The sequence below is a fragment of the Dermacentor albipictus genome, chromosome 1, assembly GCF_038994185.2.
Source record: "Dermacentor albipictus isolate Rhodes 1998 colony chromosome 1, USDA_Dalb.pri_finalv2, whole genome shotgun sequence".
Taxonomy (NCBI): Eukaryota; Metazoa; Arthropoda; class Arachnida; order Ixodida; family Ixodidae; genus Dermacentor; species Dermacentor albipictus.
The window spans coordinates 259,320,144-259,345,860 of NC_091821.1; the positions used below are offsets into that span (position 1 = coordinate 259,320,144).

A 25,717-nucleotide genomic window follows, 5' to 3' on the forward strand; every position below is an offset into this window, starting at 1 on the left:
CTACCACATGACAATATTTACTGGAGTTATACAGTCGACATTTGCCTAATTTTTTTTTATTATTGCGATATAACTTGTAGGGACACTCCTGACGAAATTCCGCTGACGCGGACGTACGCCGCGGTGGGTAATGGCTTCGCGGGCGCTGTTCCCGCGCAGCTTATTGTCGAAGGTCGCGTAACTTGGCTCTCGAAACGCATTGTGGTTGGAAGCAGCAAGAAGCGATCGCTTGTCGCTGCTGCCCCACTTCATCGCGCCAGCGTTTATGCAGCGTGTTTACCGTCAGGGAGATGTGTTCATGCTTGGCTTTGCGCATGACACCGTTTGTTAATTTAACAAGGAAGCGAAGGTTGACTGTAAATTACAGTGGCGATAACACGTACAGCTCCTTAATTATAGCCGTGTGATAATTTGCTGTCCAAATCGCTGCTTCGCTTTTCGAACGAAACTGACATTATTTACTGTTATCAGCTCGTTTGACATAGCTATGCTGACGTAGAGACCAAGAGAATTCCTTTTATCTTTGTACAGAGTTGAAATCATTACTTTTTTCTGATAACTGTTAGCTCAACGAGTTTGTATTAAGCCACAAGGAAGCAAAGTTGCTGTCAGAAGCTGCAGATTGCTGTTAAATATGCAGGTTGTTAACATGCACATGGTGGCTAGCAATTTTAGTACACATTTCTAACACGGTTTTATTGCATTCTCTACAGCCATGCTGTGTTCCTGCTATCAGCGTGGTGTCACTTTGGGTCGACATCATTCTTCATTGATGATCAGCACAGAAACAAGCCCACAGAAATATGCTAACTTTCTTAGTACTTAGTCTCAAAGGTGTATTTTCGTGTCTGCGACTACTGGAACCGATCCTTCAGGATGACTAGTAAATTGTGTAGCGTACCCGTGATCTCTTCTGCAAAACTATGGACGAAAGACTTTACCCAGCGTGTGGTGACTTCCTTATGGGCCGATGTACCTGTGAACCCTGGGCTAATTTTTGTCTCTGTGACTGTTGAAGCAAGTCCACAGAAATGCCCCACTAAATTTTTTAGTACACGTTATTAGATTTAGCGGTCGTAGTTGTAGGAAGGATCTTGACTCTTCGTAGGGACTTAGGCGAGCAGGATTTATTTGCAGTATTTACATTATAAACAAGGGATACATTTACACAGTCTAGCGTGACTCCCAAAGGGAGCCCGCAAGACAAAACAAAGAAAGCGAGCACATAGCTCATGAGTACATTTCGAGCACAAAGCACGACGACGAGCACATCCTAGCAGCCGACAATCGCTTCTTATAAGCCCTTGGTCCCCCCTTGATTCCAAGGGGACCGAAACGTTCGTCCACGCACACGCACAGGTGCAATGGTCCGGAGCCGACGTCAGAGGGGCTTCGTAGAACTCGGAGCCGTCTCGGGTAGCGCACCCGGGTAGCACATTGTCTGGTGGCTCGAAAAGCGCATGGGGAGGTTCCGCCAATTACCTCCCCTCGAGAACTCCCCTTAGCCGCGCGCACGCACGCTGAGGAGCTGAGCAAGTCAAAGGCGTTGACATGACCCCTCGCCGCGTGGCTGCCGGTTATCTGCAGTTTTCTTAGTGCCCCTTCTAAGGTATCGCCATATGCTTGCATAGCACACCGCCGTAATAATGGCCAGTTCTTGGGAATACAACCCATTAGTGAATTCCTTGCATGTTACATGCTACCGGAACTGAAAGATAAATCATAATGTGCTGTTTTTTTGTTTTTTTTTAATACAGTGTACGTTGAGGTTTTCATGCAGGGCGTAAAACATGATTACAAGTGAAAAGGCAGCAAGGCATCGACTTCACAATGTGGCATAATGAAACTTTACCTAAAAAATTAGAAAAGATGCAGAAAGTGTAATTAATAAGAGCGACAAATAGCAGCAAAGGTAGTCATGCACGAATCTTGAAGGTAATTGGCGCCGCTGGCAGAGCAGGCCAGCCTTCGCAGGAGAACACTGGTTGCCCACAAAAGCTTGCTGTCACAGGCCACGAGTGAAGGTTCTTGTGTCTCGACACAACAGTTTTTGTAGGCACAGGCAAGAAATATCTGCACAGAAGAGAAAAAAAGGCGAGGGAGGAAATGAGAATGTGCAACTTGGAACTTCAATTAGCAATATGTGCCAAGCAAGAAGTTTGCCTCACATTAAAATTAATGTGAAGCATTCCATTTTCTTAAATTACGGGGCTCTTAAGGTAAGCATGTGATTATGTTTAATATTACTAGTATATTTACTGGCATATAGTTATTAAATTGCAGAGTATCGCCAGCCTTCAATTTAATGTATAGTGTTTTGCGGCTACGAAGGCACTTATCAACTTGTCAAACAAGTCTGAGAACCTCCCTGCTAAATATAATCATTTCAATACAGTTATCCATTTTGCAGGTAAACGATGTACTATCTTGATTAAAAAGTTAGTATTTTATGTTGTTAAACCAAAAGCAAGGTCGGCATTTTGCACTGTCTAGCTGTTACGTAGTACAGGGTAGGCACGTAGCTTGCAAATGACTGGTGATAATGTAGTATCCCAAAGCAACATTTCTAGGGCTGGATCAATCACTTTTGTTGATATCTCTTTATGTGACTTTAATTGGCTTAGGGTAATAGCTCACACTAATGACGCATCACCTTGGAAGATACGTCATACAGAATAGAAATTATCTCATGATGTGATCAAACGAGGACATTGCTCCATGTCTTGGAAGACTTAACACGCTGTTTGCGCCATAGAAAGTGCAAAGTGATTTATAGAGGTAGCAAATTCATCAGTGCATTTATAGCCTCAAGTCATTCTGTGCATCTTCACTGACTTGCAATTGAAAAGCCACTACACACAAAAGATGTAATAAAGTAATGGTTCATGTTGAATACAAATCATGTTGAATGTTCACCTCGTGAAAGGTCAAATGAGGCAGCCTAATAATTAAGCCAAGACAAACACGTAAGTTGCAAAATTCTGATAACACCTCCAATGATATTACTGAAATAGATGACAAAAAACAGCACAGATAAAGTTATAGTTATTACAAAATTTTAAAAGCACTTCGGCATACTGCTGCAACCCTCAGCATCATGCCTATTTTACGTGCACATATGTTGCAACACAATATCTCAGACGTAGGCGCCTCCACACATCATTGTGCGATCTCCTCACAATAAGGTTAAAAAAACAGTCTGCACAAGCAACCTGATGAGAATCATTCAGCAGGCCCCAGCCAAATGCTGAGGGTGTTAGCTGAGGGTGGTAGAGCCAAATTGAAGTTTGCTCTTGTATGGAAGCCTCGGCCTGTTTCATCCACTGTAGCAGTAAAGCATATCTTTTGCAGCACACACAAAGATCTGAAATTTAACCGCTCGCTGATACTGTACAGTAAATTCATTTAAAGAAACTGAATCACACAGAAAAAATTTTCGAATTCAGAACTCATCACATACTGCTTTGAATAAATTTGAGCATTAGGGAAGCAACGTGTAACGTTCAGTGTTGGCGAATTTTTACTGATTTAGGGAATACTCGTAAATGACACAACAGAGTTAATTTGCGAATTATTACGTTGTTTTGAATACACTCTTAAACAAAACTGCACCCTTTGGGGTGTACATTTGCCACACAACAATAATCGTCATCCGTCTTGCCCGCCTTTCTTTAACTCTGCGAGCCCGATACTTCCAAGTCATGAACGGCATGCGCGTTATCAGCGTGACAGAGCATTATCGACAGGAAAGTAGCGAGCGCAGTGTTTTCAATAGTGTTGTACTTTAGGGGACGCAAGCCGCTTGCGTCTCCTAAACTGAAACTCTCTAATAAAGAAAACGCAAGCAAGGCAGATGACGATTATTGTTATGCGGCAAATATACACCCCAAAGCGTGTACATGTGCACCCATGGGCAAAAGTATACGGACCAGGGATTGCGCGATAAAACCGATTTTTTCCTCTGCCTGTGGGTACATGTTGAAATTGAGGACTACAGTCCAAACTTGACATTGTGAACTTTCCAGTGTACTCGTCAATTTCAGTTTATGCATGTGAATTACAAAGAAATTTGGTTTTATTGGCGACCCTGTGGTCCGTCTACTTTCGCTCATGAGTGTACATTTGCCTAAGAGTGCACCTACAGTTAAGTTTTGTAAGGCTTAGGGAAACTAAGTAGTAGTAGAAGAAAAATGTGTACACTGGCACTGAGAAACTGGGAATGGTGGCAGCCTATAAGGTATCAGCGCAAAGAAATACCCGTTTGTAAGTGGTCAACTAGCTATTTTACGGAGAAGTGCTTCCTGGTCTCAACCCACAGACAAAGCACTGGGAGGACTAGAGAGGTACACTGTATTGGCTTACACTGATCATGATGAGGTCCCGTCATCCAGCTATAGCGCCAAGAGGTAGTAATGTCCAGCCGTCTATACAGTGAAAAGAACAAAATAATAGATCATCAAGTCAGTTGAAAGACAGATTTGCAATTACAAATGAGGTGACCCACAGTCATTCATTAATAAATGCCAAGCAGTCGTGATTGCACTCCCAGATGAAGCACCTACAAGGCTAAAAGTGTTGCTGTTTATTTAGAACAAAACACCAGTGAAATTTTTACATCAGCAGCCGATTGCATTTGGAATTGTATAGACGAAGTAAACATAGCAGTTATATTTTGCTACACGCTGCATAGTCACTGACGCGCACGCGCGCACGCAACGCTGTAAGCCATGCAAGAACAAAAGGACACAAAATAGGGCGAGTTCGGTCTGGTTCAGGATTACAGCCAGTGCGTCCTCTTCAAATGCACTCCCTTTGGTTGATCCGTGCAACGCTAATCACAAAAACTAACAAGCAGAACCCGCGTACAAAATTAAAAATGACGATAACCCGCAGTTCAGAAGAGCCCATCCATCAAGAGTTGTCGCGGGTAACATCTAAAAATATTCATAATGTTGACGAAAAACGAAGTGCAAAGTATTTCACTTACCGGAAAAAGTGTCATCCTAACGTTACAAAGACGCACTGAGAACAACGAAGGCGGCAAACGCAGATCCCGCCATTGTGGTAGTAAGGCCTCGGCGAAAACACGCAATACAGCCGATGTCACGAAGCATTGATGCGAAACACGCAGCATCAGCACAATAGTATAAATGTACAGAACGACTTAGAATGATGCACGACTGGTATAACGAACCCATAACCGAGACATTGCAGGTGGCAGTGGCCGTTTTTTTTTTCAAACTTCCTGCCTTGCAGTGTTTCTGGTATGCAAAGAGATGCCTGAGAAATTTGGAGCGTGTCTACTTGACTGCCGCCGAAGTGATCGCAGCGTGGTGGCTCTGTGACACCGCTGTAGTCACTGCGACACCGGCGTTTCTCTCCTGCTGCTGTCAGTACCTGCTGCGCGAGCATATAAAAGAATGGTTTCCAGGCGTCGTGTGCGCGCCCCGTTTGGAAAATAACACGCCCTTGATTGCTGAAGTTCCGGTGTGAAATTATTTAACCTTAGAGCCAACTTATTATGTTGCTTCCCACGAGTTCGATTTGTCTGTGGCGTCTTTTATTCGTTAACGCCGACGGCCGACGGTAACCGCACTTTTAACCCGCCATTTGGCATTTTATGCACTTTTAGACAAAAACATCTGAAAAAAGTTCTTGAGTTAGAAGTTCTCAATATGTATACCAAAATTCACTCTGGTGACACCAGTAGTGGGTTTTACCGCAGATAGAATATATACTATCATATTCTAGGTGCTCAGGTTATGTTTAGAAGAAATTCTATTTTCAGTTTTATAATAGACCGAGACGTCTATAGGCGTTTGTAGCCGTTTCAAGAGGTTTTTAGGAGGTTCTGTGTTTAGTGGGCATTAAAACCAAATGTATCACGTGCTTTGCGGGGATCTGTTGGTGGTTTCGTGGAAGTGGTATTCTTTGTACCTTAATTACGTTTTGTTCCTGGAATCCCTCAAAGAGCTCTTCGCCACTGAGGTTCAAGAAATCCTCTTCCGATATTACTCCTCTGCTTGTGTTGAGCGAGCGATGTGAAGAGATTGTGACATTAATATGTCGCCGATACTTGTGAGTTCGGCGATCTTTTCGACTTAGTCTTTCTTTGTCAGTTCGAGGAGGAGGTCTCCGCTTATACCATCTTTAATGCTTTGTAGCCTGGCCCGGGCCGATCGTGTTTGGTAAGCACTTCGATACAAAGAAAGGTGATAGTTTTCTGACAGTTGTGTTGCCTTCACTGTGAAGGACATGGTACTTTGGGGAGGTGTCTTGGTTCGCACTCTTAAAACGATTGCACCCTTTGGGGTGTATATTTGTCCCACAACAATAATCTTCATCTGCCTTGCTTGCGTTTCCTTTCCTGAAAACTCGGCGCTCGCTACTTTCCAGTAGAGAATGATGCGTCACACTGAAAACGCGCATGCCGTTCGTGGCTGGGAACTACCGGGCTCGCAAAGTTAAAGAAAGGAAACGCGGACAAGACAGATGACGATTATCGTTGTGGGACAATGTAAGCCCCAAAGGATGTAAATTTTTCTAAGAGTGCGGTTTAAAAACTAACTGGAATTTTGCCCTCGTTTTTGAAGGCGATCTTGGGGGGGGGGGAAGTGTTTGCCATGTAAGCACTGGAAAATTCGGCTGCGATGATAGCCGCCCACCTCCGAGCCCTACAAGGGGACGCTACTACGTTGGAATTAATACCCGCAGACGCCAGTCATGCATCGCTGCTATAACCTAATATATAAGTATACCCAAGACTAAATGTATTACACATGGTTAACCCTTGCCACCCGGAAATTTGGAAAGTGATAAGAAGAGAAGACAGGAAATATTGAAAGTGAGAGAGACAGGCGAAGGTTGGAAAGGAGGACAAAAAAAAAGAACTGCCTATTTCCTCCAGATGGGTCAGTCTGGAGGTGCCGTCCATGTGAAGCAGAGGCCAAAGAGGTGTGTTGCCTCCGCCGGGGGGCCTTAAAGGTCCGAACACCCGGCATCGGCTCAACCTCCAGGATCCCCCTTTCCCCGAACACGGCTAAGCCACGCACGGCTAAGCCACGCACGGCTACACGCGGGAGGGTCCAACCCTCATGTCGAAAATTGTGTTTCGGCAATGTAACGATAGGACACGTTCACTTTAATTCCGGGGCTTCCTTTGATTTACAGCACACTCTTAGCCCCCCCCCCCTTTAAAATTGTAATTTTTCACTGCATTGTTATTTTATTACTCCGCACTTGTACAGTACGCAATGACGGTGTTGAGTAAACGCCAACTAGACGCCCAGCAGACGACGTGGCATGAGTGAGCATACTGAGAGGGGCGTTTGCCCCTATATTGTCGGCTAAGCAAACATCAAGGAATGGCTAAGAGTGTCATCATCATCATCAGCCTGGTTACGCCCACTGCAGGGCAAAGGCCTCTCCCATACTTCTCCAACAACCCCGGTCATGTACTAATTATGGCCATGCCGTCCCTGCAAACTTCTTAATCTCATCCGCCCACCTAACTTTCTGCCGCCCCCTGCTACGCTTCCCTTCCCTTGGGATCCAGTCCGTAACCCTTAATGACCATCGGTTATCTTCCCTCCTCATTACATGTCCTGCCCATGCCCATTTCTTTTTCTTGATTTCAACTAAGATGTCATTAACTCGCGTTTGTTTCCTCACCCAATCTGCTCTTTTCTTATCTCTTAACGTTACACCTATCATTCTTCTTTCCATAGCTCGTTGCGTCGTCCTCAATTTGAGTAGAACTCTTTTCGTAAGCCTCCAGGCTTCTGCCCCGTAGGTGAGTACTGGTAAGACACAGCTATTATATACTTTTCTCTTGAGGGATAATGGCAACCTGCTGATCATGATCTGAGAATGCCTGCCAAACGCACCCCAGCCCATTTTTATTCTGATTATTTCCGTCTCATGATCCGGATCCGCCGTCACTACCTGCCCTAAGTAGGTGTATTCCCTTACGCCTTCCAGCGCCTCGCTGCCTATTGTAAATTGCTGTTCTCTTCCGAGACTGTTAAACATTACTTTACTTTTCTGCAGATTAATTTTTAGACCCACTCTTCTGCTTTGCCTCTCAAGGTCAGTGGGCATGCATTGCAATTGGTCCCCTGAGTTACTAGCAAGGCAATATCATCAGCGAATCGCAAGTTACTAAGGTATTCTCCATTAACTTTTATCCCCAATTCTTCCCAATCCAGGTCTCTGAATACCTCCTGTAAACACGCTGTGAATAGCATTGGAGAGATCGTATCTCCCTGCCTGACGCCTTTCTTTATTGGGATTTTGTTGCTTGCTTTATGGAGGACTGGCAGTGGAGCCGCTATAGATATCTTTCAGTATTTTTACATACGGCTCGTCTACACCCTGATTCCGTAAAGCCTCCATGACTGCTGAGGTTTCGACAGAATCAAACGATTTCTCGTAATCAATGAAAGCTATATATAAGGGTTGGTTATATTCCGCACATTTCTCTATCACCTGATTGATAGTGTGTATATGATCTATTGTTGAGTAGCCTTTACGGAATCCTGCCTGGTCCTTTACTTGACAGAAGTCTAAGGTGTTCCTGATTCTATTTGCGATTACCTTAGTAAATAGTTTGTAGGCAACGGACAGTAAGCTGATCGGTCTATAATTTTTCAAGTCTCTGCCATTTGGGATAACAATCAAGCATCACTAACCATAACACTTGAAGCAATTCAAAATCGAGCAGCTCGCTTTATTTTATCTAACTATTCCCGCCATTCCAGTGTTACATGTATGAAAATAACCCTGAATCTGCCAGATCTTTCTTTACGCCGCAAATGTGCTCGTCTTTGCCTATTTCACAAGGTTTATCACTCAAACCAGGTGCTCAAGAATCAACTTATCACCACACCTTCCTACACTTCGTCCCGTTCAGACCACAGATATAAAGTTGCCGTCCCATCCTCCCGAACGAACAAGTATCATGATTCTTTTTTACCCCGCACAAGTGTCGACTGGAACCACCTTCCTGCTTCCATCATTCAGATCACAGATGCAACTTCATTCAAAACAGCAGTCTACCACGCTATCGCTTAACGTTGCCTGCATACCATTGTCTGCATATTACATTGCTTTGTATGTACCACTCCTTTCTGTAGTGCCTTAGGGCCTTGCAAGTATGTATAATAAATAAATAAATAAATAAATAAATAAATAAATAAATAAATAAATAAATAAATAAATAAATAAATAAATAAATAAATAAATAAATATCTGTTCTGTAGCTTGATCTGGAATTCCTCTATTTTCCCTCATACCGCTAACTCATTAATCGGCTTATGTACCAGTTTCTTCCGTTCCCTCCTCAGGTCTAGGCTAATTCGAGTTCTTACCATCCTGTGGTCACTGCAGCGCACCTTGCCGAGCACGTCCACGTCTTGTATGATGCCAGGGTTAGCGCAGAGTATGAGGTCTATTTCATTTCTAGTCTCGCCATTTGGGCTCCTCCACGTCCACTTTCGGCTATCCCGCTTGCGGAAGAAGGTATTCATTATCCTCATATTATTCTGTTCCGCAAACTCTACTAATAACTCTCCCCTGCTATTCCTAGTGCCTATGCCATATTCCCCCACTGCCTTGTCTCCAGCCTGCTTCTTGCCTACCTTGGCATTAAAGTCGCCCATTAGTATAGTGTATTTAGTTTTCAATCTACCCATCGCCGATTCCACGTCTTCATAGAAGCTTTCGACTTCCTGGTCATCATGACTTAATGTAGGAGCGTAGACCTGTGCAATCTTCATTTTGTACATCTTATTAAGTTTCGCAACAAGACCTGCCTGTTTGATTGTTGTGTTCATATAGGAGGTTGTGGCCAAGTACTGCACCAGGGTGGCCAATCCTGCTCTGGTGAGGGAGTGCGTTACCGGTTCTGGTCACCGGGATCAGGCCACACTCCAGGCCTGTTTGTGCAATTTTATCAACACGCGGAATTTTTTTTATCCGCTGGAAAATTGCCGGCACCGGGATTCGAACCACGGACCTCTTGCACGCGAGGCGGGTGTTCTACCTCTACGCACCGCTGCACTCCATTACAGGGCGGAAAAAAGATAAACAACGCTAGGATAGGCAGCTGATAAAGTAGCACTTCAGAATAGACTTCTCGTAAACACTTACACATTTTGAAAAAAAGCACACATCGATGCATCGTTCTTGATGCGCGAAACCCTGTTCAACGATACTCATAATAATTTCAAATATTGTCACTCCCGTTGCGCGGAGACGCATTGCCGCCAACGTGTGAGACACAAAAACAGAAAAAAAGCCCCAAGGTAATCTTCAATAGCCACACGTTTAGAAATGTACATTTACAGTATCCGTGAGCCCATACCGTACATAATTTTGAAAGGTTCGCAGACAAGTTCAAGAATAACTCGACGCTATCACTCACACAAACTAGGAAAGTGCAATGATATTCCGTCCGTTTTAGGGGAGCGGTCGATCGGCTGGAAGACGTACACAACGTGAAGAACTTTCCCAAGTAACCACGGATATCCGTGGGACGTCCACCATAAGTCCCAACGTCCATCCATCCGGATATCCAACATGGACGTCCGTGGGACGTACAGGAGAAGTCCATATCCTGTTTGGATGTCCGAAGGACATCCCACCGGGATGTCCATGGGACATCCCATTTTGAACGTCCGCTGGCTGTCCATAAATAGGCATGCCCAGGATATACACTAGTGAGTTATATATAAACTAGCATAAATATATTGCCGGAAATTTTAGTTTTTTCATATTATATTTGTTTATTTTTGTTCTCTATCGGACACAGTTCATTCTTTTTTCAAAGCAAAATAAATATATTTCCAACTTGATATAAATTCTGCCCACTTTAACATCGCAGTATTAAAATACGATTTTTTTTTCTATCGATGGGTCATACAAACAATTTGTAGTTTGCTCTAAAAAAATGCTTGTGGATGACTAGCAGAATATATAAGCGCCCATTTGAAGCCACTTATTCGACCTAGAGCCAAGCACTCAAGTTACCCCTCATTATGAAAAGTTCCTGATCATAGAGTTTTGGTCCTGACCTCCGAACATGTAACTTGGACTTAGGCTATGTAGGTTCAGGTTTATCATTGAAACAGGAAGTAAAACACGTTGTTGGGCTAGTTGGTGCATTGTATTGGGAAAAAACCAGCAAAAAAAAAAAAGACGGACACAGGAAACATACACAAGACAGGCCTCTTCCAGCCTCTTTTCTGTCTTCTCGTATGTTTCCTGTGTGCGCCTGTTTTTGACTGGTTTCTTAAAACAGGAAGTTGTCTGCAGTGTTCAATTGTGCATACAATAATATCATTATAGGTAACAAAAACAAATCTCAAAGGCTACGCTTTTGGTGGCTGCGTGCGTTGAAAGCGATTACGAAAGCTATAATGCGTCAGAGCCGCCATGCATTGACAGTAATCTCAAAGGCTATGTTTTTCTGGCGCCGACAGCTTAGCAGAAACTAAAAACTCGAAAATCAGATACCGAATATTCCCAGAATAAGTAAATATTTCACTGTGTAATAATAGAATATTTTAAAAACCTATTTATGTTTGCGTAGATGCACGTGGAAGTGTTAGAACCTTGGCAAAGCAGAACGCTGCAGTCATCCAATCCAATCCAAGCTCTAGCCATCGTCGCCACGCCATTTTTCATTCTGCGATCGTTGTAAGGGCAGCGGAGCAGCGTTTGTCACCTTCCGTGCCTGCTGAAGTCTCCTACTCAGCTACCAAGGTATGACAGCTACATCGATTTCTTTTTTAATTCGTTTGGGTATTGAAATGTGTTTTCTTCACAGGTGCCAGGATGCCTAGACTGCGGGAGAAGCCGCACGCGCGAAAACGAGCGTCGCTGGAAACAAAGACGATATTCGAGGACTTCGGATCTCGCACCGGCAGCCAGCAGTCAACAGCTCGAGAATTCGCAAGTCTAGAGCTGTGCAGTGGCACGTATACCCCGCACGCATGCATTAACATGTGCGGTCGGGCTGTCCCTGCAAACATTTGTACGCCTTGTGATGCTGGTCGCTGCACCGAGGCGACATCGGAAGTTCAGGACGGTGGTTGTGAGACTACGCGCACTAAGGACTATGTGCCTTGCTTCCCTGATGGATATACTCTACATGACGCTTCGGATGGTTCACTTCGCTGTGAGAACGGAACAGGATCCCTTAGGAGAGGTGTACGCACAAGTCAATGCGGGTTTTCTGGTAAGCAGGACCCCGGAGTCTACATTTGCTTTAGCTACCGCGGACTCTTCATCGGCGCCCTTTGATTCCCCTGGCAAACAGCTTCTCCAGGCTAATGCGCTCATGATCAGAGCTGTAGCCGTCAGTAGGGGCAAGATCGCCTGCTGATCTCTGCGAAAATAAAAAGCTCCTTTTAAAAAATTGAAGAATATATTAGTTGTTTTTATCTACAAGTTTGTTTAATATCGTGAGAATATGGTCACTACGGCCACGGCGGGGACATTGTAAACGAGAGTACGCATTCGATGGCCAAGTGAGTTTTAATAATTGTAAGAACGCACTACGCCACGAGAAAGAGCTATTGTTTAAAGAAAGTGAAGAATATATTGATTGTTCTTCACTAATAGTTCGTTTAGCCACGTCAGAATGTGGAGACATTGGGAACGAGAGTACGCATTTGACGGCAAGTTGACTTACGAGAACGCACTACGTCGCGAATAACATTTAAGCTGCAATACCATTAAGCATGTCCGTGTGGCACCCCGCGAATGACATTAAAGTTTAAGGCATTAGCCAGTTAATGTCATTTTTTGTGCCCGTGTCGCAGAGTGCTAGTGAAGTGATGTAGTCAAGATTAATTCCTTCTTGTCATTTCTGTTGCTTTCGCTGCTTAATAATGCTAATTGATGTATTTTTGCTCTTTCTTTTTATTCCATGCTGCAAACTCAAATGTCAAAGCAGGGTGGGCAATAAGCATTTTTGTTCTGCTGTTCTCTACCTTGTGTTGTGCTATTGAAATTGCAAGTTTTCTTCTTTATCCGTGTATTTATTTGTTCTTTGAACAGTACGCATATATCTGCTTATTGGTCTTTTTATGTATATGTATAAGGTGACAATAAACGTTTAATTGTATGTGGAAGTTGGTGTACGTTCATTTCTCGTTTATTTAAAACAAAAATGCATTCAAGCATTAGACCAATGTAATATATATAATGGTCCGGTGCTTGAATGTGTCCCGGCCACTATTGTCGCTTCAAGGCATGTGTATATCTGGAATATCCCCGGGAAGACACACACACACACACACACACACACACACACACACATATATATATATATATATATATATATATATATATATATATATATATATATATATATATATATATATATATATATATATGTCCTGAACGTCCGCTGAATGTCCATGCTGGATGTCCGCGTCGGACGTACTACGGATGCCAAAGCGATTACCTTTGGATTTCCCAGGGACGTCCCTCGGACGTACGTCGGACATTCATGGATATCCCACGGACATCCCGAATATCCAGAAAGGACGTCCGTCGGACGTCGCCCGGATATCCGTGGTTACTTGGGTTAAAACTGTTCAGCAGTTTCGATTAAAAAAATAGTTTAATAAGGATTTTCCGAATTGATTTAGGTTTCCTGCAATCACGATTTCTCGCGGGAAAATGTTCCATTCTTCTTTGTATAGGAAGGAAACAGTATTTGAAAGTGTTTATACATGCCATTATCAGCATGAATATATATATATATATATATATATATATATATATATATATATATATATATATATATATATATATATATACATATATATATTGTACTAGCAACTAAACGAATACTAACTCTTTGTGCGTAATGCTTTGATGAAAGTAATTGCCAATGTCACAGTAAACAACAAATATTCTTTTTTTATTTTTTTTAGAAAACGAGGAGTGGCGCTAGCTCGAAAACTTGTTTTTCTTTGGACTTTAGGTGCAGTGTGTTCGCAAAGGCCGATCCACATGACGGACCAAGTCTGCGCGCCGATCGGTCACGTGATGCGACGTCACGGCCCGCCGCGGTCCGGTCCGGCGCAGAGCACATCCACACGGCGGACCGCCATAGCAGACGGCAGAGCAGACGGCAGAGCAGACCAACAAGCTACACTAACGCTTTTCCGCGTTATCTTGTTATCATTCCGGCTCAAGTCCCACAAAGCAGGCAACTGCTCAACAAGGGATACAAAATAAAAAAAACCCTCCTCGTCACTCCATGAGGACACGGTGTTTAAAAAATATATCTGCTGCACGCACATGTAGGCGGAACGGCGGACATGAAACAACTGGCTTGACTGGCTTTTGCTGAGCAACACTGTAGCTGAGCCGAAAACTAGAGTGGATTTGGCTCAAGACACTCTGTTGCCGGACAACATTCGTTGGCTGCGCCAAAATCGCTGCGGTTTGCGTGCGGTCCGCCGCCAAAACTGAAGCGGGAAAAGCCTCGGCGATTTGTTGGACCGCGAGGGCCACGGTCTTGCGCCGGCCAACGGCGGTACTCACGAACTGGTGACGTCCTATCACGTGATGCGCGGACCGCGGTCCAAAAGAGCAATTTGGTCCGTCGTGTAGATCGGCCTTTAACTGCACATTTCTTCGGCTGATGGCCGGTTGCTCCAGAACGGGCCCCTGATAACCACTTTGGCCAAGCTGAACATATGGTGGACGGCCACGGTTCGAACAGCTTAAAGCTTGCTGTATCGAGAGTTTTGGGAATGTTTTTGTTAGCTTCAAACACAAAACGTATTTTAAACGTCTTGAAAAATGCGTTTATCAAACGTTTTCACATAGACCAATAATAGCTGTTCTGAACCGTTTCCATACGCATGTTAATACGGGTGTCACACGGCGCACTTTCCATAGCGATCGAGCCCGATCGAGATCGAACTTCTCGGTCGCGTTTGCCTCCTTTGTGGAATCTGCGGGAGGGAGCAAATCGCGGTCGAGAATTTCGGTCCGGATCGAGCTTGATCACGATCGAAAGTGGCCGTGTGACACAGGTAAAAAGTCTGTGTTCACAAGTATAAAGTTTGTGTTCCATGGGTAGCCCCAACAACGTGCCTACAATTTCCCATCAAATTTCTGATAAATTTTATCCGGAGCAGCCATCTTTCCGACACGTCGTCCGACGGATATGGGTTGGCATTGCCAAGCGTTTTTTCCTGGTCAGATATGGCAACGTCATATATTTACCCGCCGCTATGGCTTGGTGACTATCGTGTAGCGCTTCTAAGCACGAGGTCATGGGATCACATCCCGGTCGCGATGGCCGCGTTTCGATGAGGGCGAAATACAAGAAATGACAACCATTCCACTCTGTGAAGATTGAATGGCAGCGAAAGCTGACGACAGTCAAAGCTCTCAAACGAAAAGCAGAGTGCTTTCGCTGCCATTTCATCTTCACAGAGTGGAATGGTTGTCATTTTCTGCGTTGCGAGTCTGGCGTCGTTGCTCATTCGAAGGTGCCCCGGCTCGCGATTTTCGTTATTGTTCAGCATCGCGGGAACGTTCGTTGGTGGTCGTTCGACGCCGGCGCCGTTTACATTCTCGTTGCGGTTCCCTCCGGCGCTCTCTGCACGCATGTTGTTCTTCGGTTGTACGAACTCGTGTCCGCCCCGTCGATAACGGAGCTGTTTTTAGGGCCGATATCTCTCCTGTTTACGTAATGCGATAACCTTGACGTCATACTATTGTTCACGGCGAGCTTTCTAATCTGTTCCGCCTTTTGACATTTGCGCCACCGCACTGCACCCGTATGGATTTGCTAGAAATCGGCAAGTCCGTTTTTGTTGCCGGACGCCGAAAAAGCTACGGAAGGTTAGTCATATACAAATTTCGCTGTAAAGAAAAGAGTCAAAGTTTCACCCGAAAGGCGAAGCATCGATTGCGATTGCATATTGGTAGACAGCTGTACGAAGTAAGGATAAACACTAGTTTTATCGGCCGTATAAACATTCGCTTACTGACGAAATTAACAACCATGGTATCCGGCGCGCTCAAGTAAACATGAGCACCTCTCAATCGATGACCACGCACGCTCGCTGTCAAAACGCTGGAGTGAGGAAGCGTGGCATTGCAGCAGTGATCGAATTGACCTTTGTGCTACCTCTCGTTTCAATCCTAAGAGGCTATATAGAACACAGCGCACACGAAGCTATCAGGACTCGGGCAGATAGGGCCCGTGGGGCCCTATCTAAAGCGAAATCGTGATTTTAGCACTTATAACCTCCGAATCCAATTCAACGCCATATATCACCAGTGTATGATATGATTCAGTGCGTGCAACCCTACCCTGTTAAAAATGTGAGCATTCTTTGGGGCTTGTACCACAATGATAATCGCCATTTGCCTTGCTTGCGTTTTCTTTCTACAAAACTCAGCGCTCACTACTTTGCTGTCGAGAATGCTGTGCTTCGCTAATAACGCGCAAGCCATTCGTTTCTTGGAAGTACCAGGCTCGCAACGTTAAAGAAATGAAATGCGGACAGGACAGATGACTATTATCTAACGTTGTGGGACAAGAAGAGCCTCGTTGTAACATTTTTGAAGAGTGTACGGAATTAGCACCATTACAACAGCAGCATTCAACTTTTTACTCTCTTAAGCAAAATTACACCGTTTTGCCACACGACGATAATCGTCATCTGTCTTGTCCGCATTTCCTTTCTTTAACGCGGCGAGCCCGGTACTTTTCAGTAACGAACGGCATACGCGTGTTATCAGCCTGACATTGCATTCCCGACAGGAATGTAGCGGGTGCGGCGTTTTGAAGGAAACGCAAGCAAGACAGATGACGATTATTGTTTTGTATGGCAGAACTTTGCCCAAGAGTGTAGCACGTTCCACATCTATAGTGGTAACGATTTTTTGATAGTGCACTCTGAGACAGTTTGCACCCTTTGGGGCTTATCTTGTCCCACAAGGATAATCACGTGACATATCATTACCAACAGATATCGAAAAGTGTGCATCGAGACTCGCAATAATTTCTATTATTACGTGTCTTGATATGGCTTTGCTGCACTGATCGGTGTACACTCTTAAAACGGTTGCACCCTTTGGGGTGTATATTTGTCCCACAACGATAATCGTCATCTGCCTTGCTTGCGTTTCCTTTCCTGAAAAGTCGGCGCTCGGTACTTTCCTGTCGAGAATGCTGCGTCACACTGATAAGGCGCATGCTATTCGTGACTGGAAAGTACCGGGTTCGCAGCGTTAAAAAAAGGAAACACGGGCAGCACGGATGACGATTATTGTTGTGGGACAAGATACGCCCCAAAGGGTGTAAATTTTTCTAAGAGAGTAAGCGTACATTTGCGTGCATTATTATCATAACAGACATCATCATCATCGTAATGCGCATCAGCGCCACTCGGTGCTCTTGTTGCAGCTAGGGTTGGAACACGGGCTAGAGTCCCATTTCACGTCGAACAGCCTGCGTGGATCCTCCAACATCGTGCAGTTGACGTTCAAGAAGGTTTTAACATAATGGAGCATCAGTGCAGTCAGTCTGATGAACCCGAAGAGGCTGACTACGACAAAGTAATACCACTGCCGTGTTATGGCCGCGGCTCCAAACTGATTCCCTTGGATGAGCTGCCGTTATTCCAGTACCTCAAGCGACAGGCTGCTTTGCGAGGAAGACTGGTGAGTTTCATGTGCTAGTTGAGCTCTCGAAACGTGCTCCTTGGTTTAAACTGTTTTTAAACCTCTGTTTTACAGGTTACCGAAGAACTAGTGCGCCCACCTCAAAAGCACCATGTAAGCCTACAATAGCTTTTGTAGCCGATCCTGTAATCGCGATGCGTACAATAACCACATGCTGCATCGCCAAACGTCGAAACTTAAACATTTTCATTTTTTTAAGTATGCGCTCATTTGCATTCGAAAGTGAGCTAGAGTAGCCGATGTTTTGTGCGGTGCAACATTTCCTCTGTGCTACATGTACAATCGCCCAATTTTTTAACCTGAACGCGCGAGCATCGACCGGCCAGTCGATAAGCGCCGTATAACGGAGTACAGCGGCGAAGTGTGCGAGAATACGCGCGTGCGCGCAATGCACAGTCCAATGCAGCTTCCCTCTGCCAGGCGTATTCTCGCACACTTCGCCGCTGTACTCCGTTATACGGCGCTTATCGACTGGCCGGTCGATGCTCGCGCGTTCAGGTTAAAAAATTGGGCGATTGTACTTGACAGCTTCGTCTTAAAACGACGTGCTAGGCTAGGCCTAACCATCTGTCTCAACCAACTAAGCTTGAGCGCATCGAGCATCAATCAACGTAAGCACAGCAAGGGTATATAGCGCCAGACGTCTGCCGGAAACGTCATGGCTTGACGGTATTCTCATGTTCCTGCATGCCTACAATATTATTTCTATTCTCTCACGGATAACTGAACACGTTCTGCCGCACTGCTGGAGCGACGGGCTGTCAACATAACGCGAACTGGAGGTTGAATTGGGTCGTTGAGGTTTATGCAGAAATCGGCACACATGATGTCATATAGATGCAATATATTTAACGAGTATCAATTTTTATATCTTTTTACTCTTCGTGAAATGAACACCTCGGTGCCGTTGTGCCGCCATTGTGCATTATCGCGTGGATCGGCCACCACACTCTTAAGAACAGTTTACACCCTTTGGAGTGCCCCTTCTGCCACACAACAATAATCATCTGCCTTGATGTGTTTCCTTTCTTTAACGCTGCGAGCCCGGTACTTTCCAGTAACGAACGGCACGCGCGTTATCAGCATGATAGCAGAATTATTTCATTATCAAGCTTGATGGTATTCATCCTGTGCTTATATCAATGTAATATATATCTGTTCTAGTTTCTGGCTATAGGATTCACCATATTTTGTAGAGCAATGGTCACAATGTGTCATGGGCATTGTGGACTATTGCGACTCGCATATATATGATTTGTGTTAGGAAAAGGCTTTTTCACGGCTAGTTGTAGATAATTTTACACAAATCAAACAAATCCCATGTGTAACTTTGTACAAAATAGTCCAATATACACTGTATTAAGCTCCTGACAGTCGAGTTGCTGGTGGGGGGGACTGTACCACCTGTCGCAGCGGAAGCACAACTAAGGTAAGGACGAATTGACATGCTGTGAGACAGGGTAGTTCATGGCTTTGAAACTGGTCGGGTCACAGTATGGCATTGGCATGTTCAATAAGAGAATGAATCTTTTTGAAACATGTGAGGCAACGCTTATGCTTTCTGTCCTGTGTCATGGGCGATTGGACGTGCAGTCGTCGAATCACCGGCGACTTGTGTTTGCGATTGTACGTTGACATTTCTAACGGTATCGCTGGACATTTGTGTCATTATTTTGCCTTTCAGAAGAGGCTTGGTCAAAATGTCCTCATTGGCATGTTAGGGCTAGAAAATTGTTTAAGAAATCAAGCTTAACATAACATGCATCTTCTATCGATTGTTGCTCTGGTTGATTTGATGCCTTGCTCGATGATTTCCCCGTCGATAATTCATAGGCTTCTTCGCTCTACTCTCTCGCTGGCAGTCGAGGCAGGTTCCTGTTACTTGGGCATCTGGTGAAGGTATGCGCCTGGTAGGTGCTGCTCACATGGAGCAGTGGTGACGCCCATCCGGAGCAATTGTCTCTGATTAGCAACTCAAGACGGTTAATTACATTAATATTTTTCAGTTATCTTTGGTTAGCGTGATGCCTCTCATTGACTCGCGATAGCACTGCAATACATAATAGTTATAGTGCGCCGCAAGTCCACAGTGAGGGATTTAGGTCAAGCTTAGTGTGCCGCGAAATCTTAGTTCTTTATTTTGCTTTCTTCAAAGTATGGCTGCAGTAACAGTGATCCAGGAAAAGACATTGACATTTCAATGGCTTGAATATAATGGGAATACTTCAACATTACCTCTGTGCATTAGCTTTAGAAGTCGTTAATCACTTTGAGCACGCTTACGTAAGTGAAAATTGAAGTCTTAGAAGAGCACTGAAGCACTACCACCAAAGAGTGAGTTACTTGAATACTGAGGCGGTTGTGCTCTTACCTGTTATGTCAGATAAAGCACAACTTTATATAGGGCGTGGCGACTTCTGAAGAAACACTTTGTGTGTTTCCATCACTTGGAATGCTGCTACTCTAGCACACAAATGCCGGCGGCTTTCACAGCGAGCACTTGTCTAGTGGTGTACATTTCCTCGGTGGAAGCAAATAATTTTGCCAATGGCTTGGAGTTGCAAAGCAAGATTTGCGCCCTTTCCGTTGCTCTAAGCAAGAGCACGCATGCAGTTTCAGGGCCATCACTGGCACCCTCCGTACCATTGTTGACTCAGCTTGCCATGCGAGATGCTGATAGCACTTGCTCCGAGCCGCCGCTTGGGAAGTGTCAGGAGCCTATAGGAAATCATAAGCTCGATCATACAGCATTATAAAGAAGAACCATTTATGTCTGTACATCTGCAATAGCCATGTAAAAGTGACTATGTGCAAGCTTTTTCCATTGCATACCGGGTACATGCAAGTTGCTCAGCTTGTAGCAGAAGACATACCCACAGTTTTACAGTGCATAGGAAAAGGGGTCTAGCCATATTTTCTCACTATGTGTGATACTTTGGCAGTACATATGAGAGTCAGCTTTGTGTGTAATACACTATATGCAAAACTAACAGCTATCAGTGCTCCAAAGCAGGCATGTTTTCATCAATGCGATGTGTCAGCTGTGTCCTGCTCTTAAATGATGTAAATGCTTTAGAACAAAGGTCATGTTTTGTGAATATTTTTTTTACTCTATTTGCTATAGACTTTCCATTCATCGTGCTGGTGGCTCATACCTGCGCCATTTCAGCCCAAGGCTTCATGTGAGCCATTGATGAATGAAAAAGGGAATAGAGCATGAAAAGAATCATTATGAGATGGGGTCCCAGACCTGGCATTTGGGCAAACTTCCTGAATAGCTTCAAGCAGCAGTTGCAGCTATATAAGAAATGCCAAGCTCATGTGTGTTGTGAGTGGAGTTCTGTGACTTATTTATGTCAGCAGATCCTGCATGCATGTCTTATTTACATGGCAGTTTCTATGTTATCATCTAGGGCGCAAACTATATATTAAGGTGTTGGCGATAGTGGCAGCAGTGAGCTATTTATGACTCCTGCTTCATCATGGATTCTAGGACTTAAGCAATTTCATTGGAAAAGTTCGATATGTAAGGAACGTTTAATTATATTGTGCATTGCAAACTCGGTAGCACTGTTTTTGAACTCTATTTCCCATAATTGAATCGCTTGAATGATTATCATCTATTGACAGCATCCATCGTCATACGAGTCTTCTGATGCGGATCACAACAAGTATATTGGCAAGTCTGGTTGCTCCCGTCAGACACCACTTTGTGCACCAGCTTTGAATGCTGGCTTGGAACCAATGCAAGGCAAGTTCTTCATTTCGTAGTGTAATACAGTTACTTTTTTCATGTTAGGTAGAACTCAACTGGTTAACAAGCTGCCATTTTCTCAAGTTCATTGCCTTGTTGTCTTCTTTTTTAGGTGCATTTATTTCTGCCTTTGAGTTTGGCGGCAAAAAAAAAAATTAACATGAAATGGGCAGAATAGAATGTATTAGTCAAAGGCTGCCATTCTGCTTCATTCTTTATGCTTATGTTTTTGTCTGAAGTTGTGCTGCATAGATAGCTCAAGCTTCCTGTGATATTCATGGCTTTACAGAATAGTATGCATGTTCATTCATAAGATTTGCCTTTGGTACTGCTTCACTCCCTTATGCTTTATCTTTGCCTGGGATTCTACAGCATGGATAGCTTATGCTTCCCATGACATTCATGACAATGAGCAAAACAAGAACAAGGTGAAAGCAGGAGCCAACATTTCGACAAGTGGACTTGTCTTCTTCAAAGCCTTGAAGAAGACAAGTCGGAACGTTAGCTCCTGCTTTCAACTTGTTTTTTTGCTCATCGTCTTGAATTTCCATCTCCCGCCTTCCCTGTGTTTTCCCATGACATTCATGTGTTTGCAGAATAGTATTTATGTTCTGTCGTAATGGCTTTGGTTCTGCTTATCTCCTGTATGCTTTTTTTTTTCTGGGCTGCACTGTTTAGGTAGTTCAAGGTTCTCATGACATGCATGTATTCACATTGGCACAGAAACTTCTATGCGTTCTAATGCATACTCACTCTGTAAATTAGGTTTTATCCTGACAGTGACTTCACAAGAACAGTTTTAGGAAAGTTCGAAATTCCGAGATTTACGCCATTACTTGCATCATAGGTCTGCTGTGGTGCCATTTCTAGTAACCATTTCAATGAATCAATCAATCTTTATTTTTTTTAGTTGTATATATAACAACCTATATTTATACAGGCAGGATTGACCCCTGAACCCTTTGAAGGGTCGCAGCAGGGGTGTGTTAACATATGGGACTGTCAAGGTACTAGACAAATAAAATAAATATTGACACTACTATATTATTATTTTTGAGCACAGATTGAGTAAACAAATATGTAAAAAAAAAGCTTTTAACATAGTTTTGTAAGGTGAATAGATAAAACTTAACAAGCTGCTTGATTTATTTAAGTACTGATGTCTAATATCTTAGAGGCTTGTCATATTTATGTATGTAACAAATTCAACAATGCTTGTGTGAGTTATTATGAGTGTTTGGGCTGCTCTGTTTATTACTGTTAATTTGAACAGCTGCCCAAGAAAGGGGTGAAGTCCTGCGTCAGCCATCAACCTCACAGGTTTCACTAGTTTCTTATTGTAGACAGGGAACTGTGTGGCCTACGGAGATGCAGATGCACTCATGCATGCCTGTTTGCTTTATTTTGCTTGTTGCATAGCTTGCATGGTTTCCTGCATGACGCCTGCATCCTTTGATATAGCTATATATTTACTTTTGGGCCATGAAGCAATATATTCAAGGTGTTTCAAAAAAGTTTTGAAATTTCTTAAATATGGATATAAGATGCGATAAATGATTTCCTCAGTATTGCTTTTGCTACAGAGGCACGCATTTTAACAGTTTGAAGTAGTAACTAGACAAGTGATTATGCAAATTAGAATTTAACCAAGAGAGTCAGACGAGCGATCCTAATGCAAGACATAAATCCCACCATCTGTGGAGTTAGCCATATTCAATAATGCAAAACCTTGACACTGCTCATTCTGCAGTCTAATGAATTCTAGCCAATTGCACCCAGAAAACCAAAAACTTATTACAGATGGATGATCCATGGCAGGGTATAAGTCATAAGGCAACAATGTAATAGGAACACGTGGGTAATTATGGCCGGAGACTTCAATTTACCGCACATTAACTGGCAAGGCCTACTCTGCAGCGGCGCTGAAGCATCCAGCGCTGATAAACTACTAGATATGTTTTCTTTTAATCTAAATCAAATCGTTCAAGAGGACACAAGAATAACTTCTAGGTCGTGGTCATTGTTGGACCTAGTGTTCCTATCCAATACAGTAAAAGCTCGTTAATTCGAACCGCAAGGGGAAGCCGCTTGAGTTCGAGTTAACGAAAGTTCGAACTAACGAAAGTGAAGGAGAGCAACAGTACACTGCGATTTGGAAGCAGTAGGGCATGTCAGAAAGTGATGGCGTTTGCTGCGGGCACACGCCATCTTCAAGTCGAAGCTCTGGGTCCGACTGTGCCCCACCACCGATGTCCACCGAAACGAACGTTAGCCGAGGCTTAACACCATCACAATGAATCGCGATGGCCGATACCTCCTAATCTGAAAACAGAGGTGCACAACTGATGAAGACTGCCGAAACAAAGACGCTGAACACGTGAAGGTGGCGAAGGCCCTGATTCGTTGGTTCTTGATTGCAAGCGCGGCTGCGACGTACTTGATTCTCTGTGTTTTGGCGCTTGCCGTGCCATCTCCGCACAACATTAGCAGCTGTACAAGATTTGTAAAGCCTCCGGGATTCGCAACGGGCAAGAAGTCTCGGAGGTTACGTAGAACGGAGAGGCGGCAGCCGCCGCTGGCTTCTGGCTGACCCCGCGCAGGTTAGATTTTTTCCGATTTTGCCTTCTCTCGCCGTTCTCTCCATTTCGGAGGCAATACAGCCTTGTGTGTAGGCAGTAGGCGTGTTTCTCTGGCCGTGTGCCAGGCGAGCGTAGTTCGAATTATCCGTGAGACAACCTTCTCGCGTTCGAATTAACGGACTTTTTTATACATAGACTTCTATGGAGCTTGGCTGGACCAAATCGTACAGTTCGAATTATCCATAAATTCGAATTATTGAAGTTCGAATTAACGAGCTTTCACTGTAATATAGAACATCATTTGTTGACAATTGAAGACGGTATTTCCGATCACAGAATGATTGTAGTGAATGTGGCTACTAGCAGTATGTCCTGTATGAAATGCTCCCCTGTAATTACGGTAAAAGACTACAAACGTGCTGATGACAATTCAATATTAGATTTTTTGGAATTCTCGTTTGGCCAATTTGAGCACCATGCAAAGGAAAGAAACTGTAGATGAGCTTTGGAATGAATTTAAGGATATAGTAAACCATTGTGTGGACCGATTTGTGCCAACTCGAAAAAAAAAAGTCTAAACAATGCCGACCTTGGATTAACCGCGGCATCATTCACATGAAAAGAAAACTAAAGCGACTGCGTAAAAAGAAAAAAGGTTCGGACGAAATACCGACACTTCGCGCAGAGTTGAGACATACTCTGACACTATCCAAAAAGCAATTCTTTGAACAAACACTGACAGGGTTCCTAAAACGTTCTCCACAAAAATTCTGGAGATATCTCAGCAGTAGGAAAGATGAAATTGAAGAAATCGTAAAGGACAACATAAAGTTAACAAAGTCTGTGGACATTGCCGAACATTTCTGTGTATACTAATAATCTAATCTGTGTTTACTAATAATACAAACATGAATACAGACGAGCATTTACTATATATTACACGTTACCCAACGGAAAATCTGGAAATCAAACAAGAAGGGGTGTTCCAATTGCTGCTGAGTTTAGATAAAAAAAAAATCTAGTGGACCTGACAGAATTTGTCCTGAATTTCTGAAACGCTATGCTGAATTGATGTCATACTACTTAACGATAATTTTCGAGAAATCATTACATACGCATTCTCTACCCACAGACTGGTGCAGGGCCGTAGTTATACCAGTGCACAAAGGCGATGATCGCAGACTTGTAAATAATTACCGTCCTATCTCACTCGCATGTATCAGTTGTAAACTTCTGGAACACATCATCGCAAAACATTTTACAATATCTAGAAGTGAATTGTTTACTCATACCAGCATGGCTTCCGTACTGGACTATCTACCATTACACAATTAATTGAAGTAGTTCATGATCTCGCTGCCGCCATAGATGAGAAGCACCAGATTGACGTAATTTGTATAGATTTTGCGAAAGCCTTCGATAAGGTTCCACATAACAAGCTGATCTTTAAACTGAGAGAAATAGGTATTGATGAAAGATTAGTGCTATGAATAAAAGAATATTTAAGTGATCGTAAACAGACTGTAAGTTTAGATGGCAGCCTGTCGAGTCCACTCCAAGTGCTTTCAGGTGTTCCTCAGGGGTCAGTCTTGGGCCTACTGTTATTTCTTATATATATAAACGATATCTCTTGTGTTGTTGAAGAACCGGTAAAAAT

At 43.7% G+C, this 25,717-nt stretch overlaps 1 protein-coding gene and 2 long non-coding RNA genes across 9 annotated transcripts in view; 2 read left to right on the plus strand and 1 right to left on the minus strand.

Annotated features, from left to right (window-relative positions):
- Positions 1-1,817: 1,817 nt before the first annotated feature.
- The window catches only part of LOC135902909 (uncharacterized), a 34,501-nt gene continuing 10,601 nt past the window's right edge, over positions 1,818-25,717 (minus strand). Inside the window, exons 2-3 of the long non-coding RNA XR_010564643.2 lie at positions 4,363-4,424; positions 1,818-2,073 (exon numbers count right to left, since the gene is read on the minus strand). This is a non-coding gene — a long non-coding RNA (uncharacterized lncRNA). The remainder of the gene's footprint in view (positions 2,074-4,362; positions 4,425-25,717) is intronic.
- Positions 11,657-13,136, plus strand: LOC135902926 (uncharacterized). Its single transcript, XR_010564650.2, has 2 exons — positions 11,657-11,763; positions 11,828-13,136. It is a non-coding gene; the product is annotated as an uncharacterized lncRNA (long non-coding RNA).
- Positions 17,418-25,717, plus strand: part of LOC135902907 (uncharacterized) — a 47,473-nt gene continuing 39,173 nt past the window's right edge. Inside the window, exons 1-4 of one of the 7 annotated variants that reach the window (XM_065433234.2) lie at positions 17,419-17,706; positions 17,782-17,820; positions 21,358-21,478; positions 22,755-22,801. In XM_065433234.2, coding sequence (XP_065289306.1) covers positions 17,548-17,706; positions 17,782-17,820; positions 21,358-21,478; positions 22,755-22,801 — 366 coding nt within the window. In that variant the 5' untranslated portion in view covers positions 17,419-17,547. Of the gene's footprint in view, positions 17,707-17,777; positions 17,821-18,083; positions 18,397-21,357; positions 21,479-22,754; positions 22,802-25,717 lie in introns of those variants that run through there. The other 6 variants (XM_065433240.2, XM_065433235.2, XM_065433237.1 and 3 more) reach the window with 6 other exon arrangements.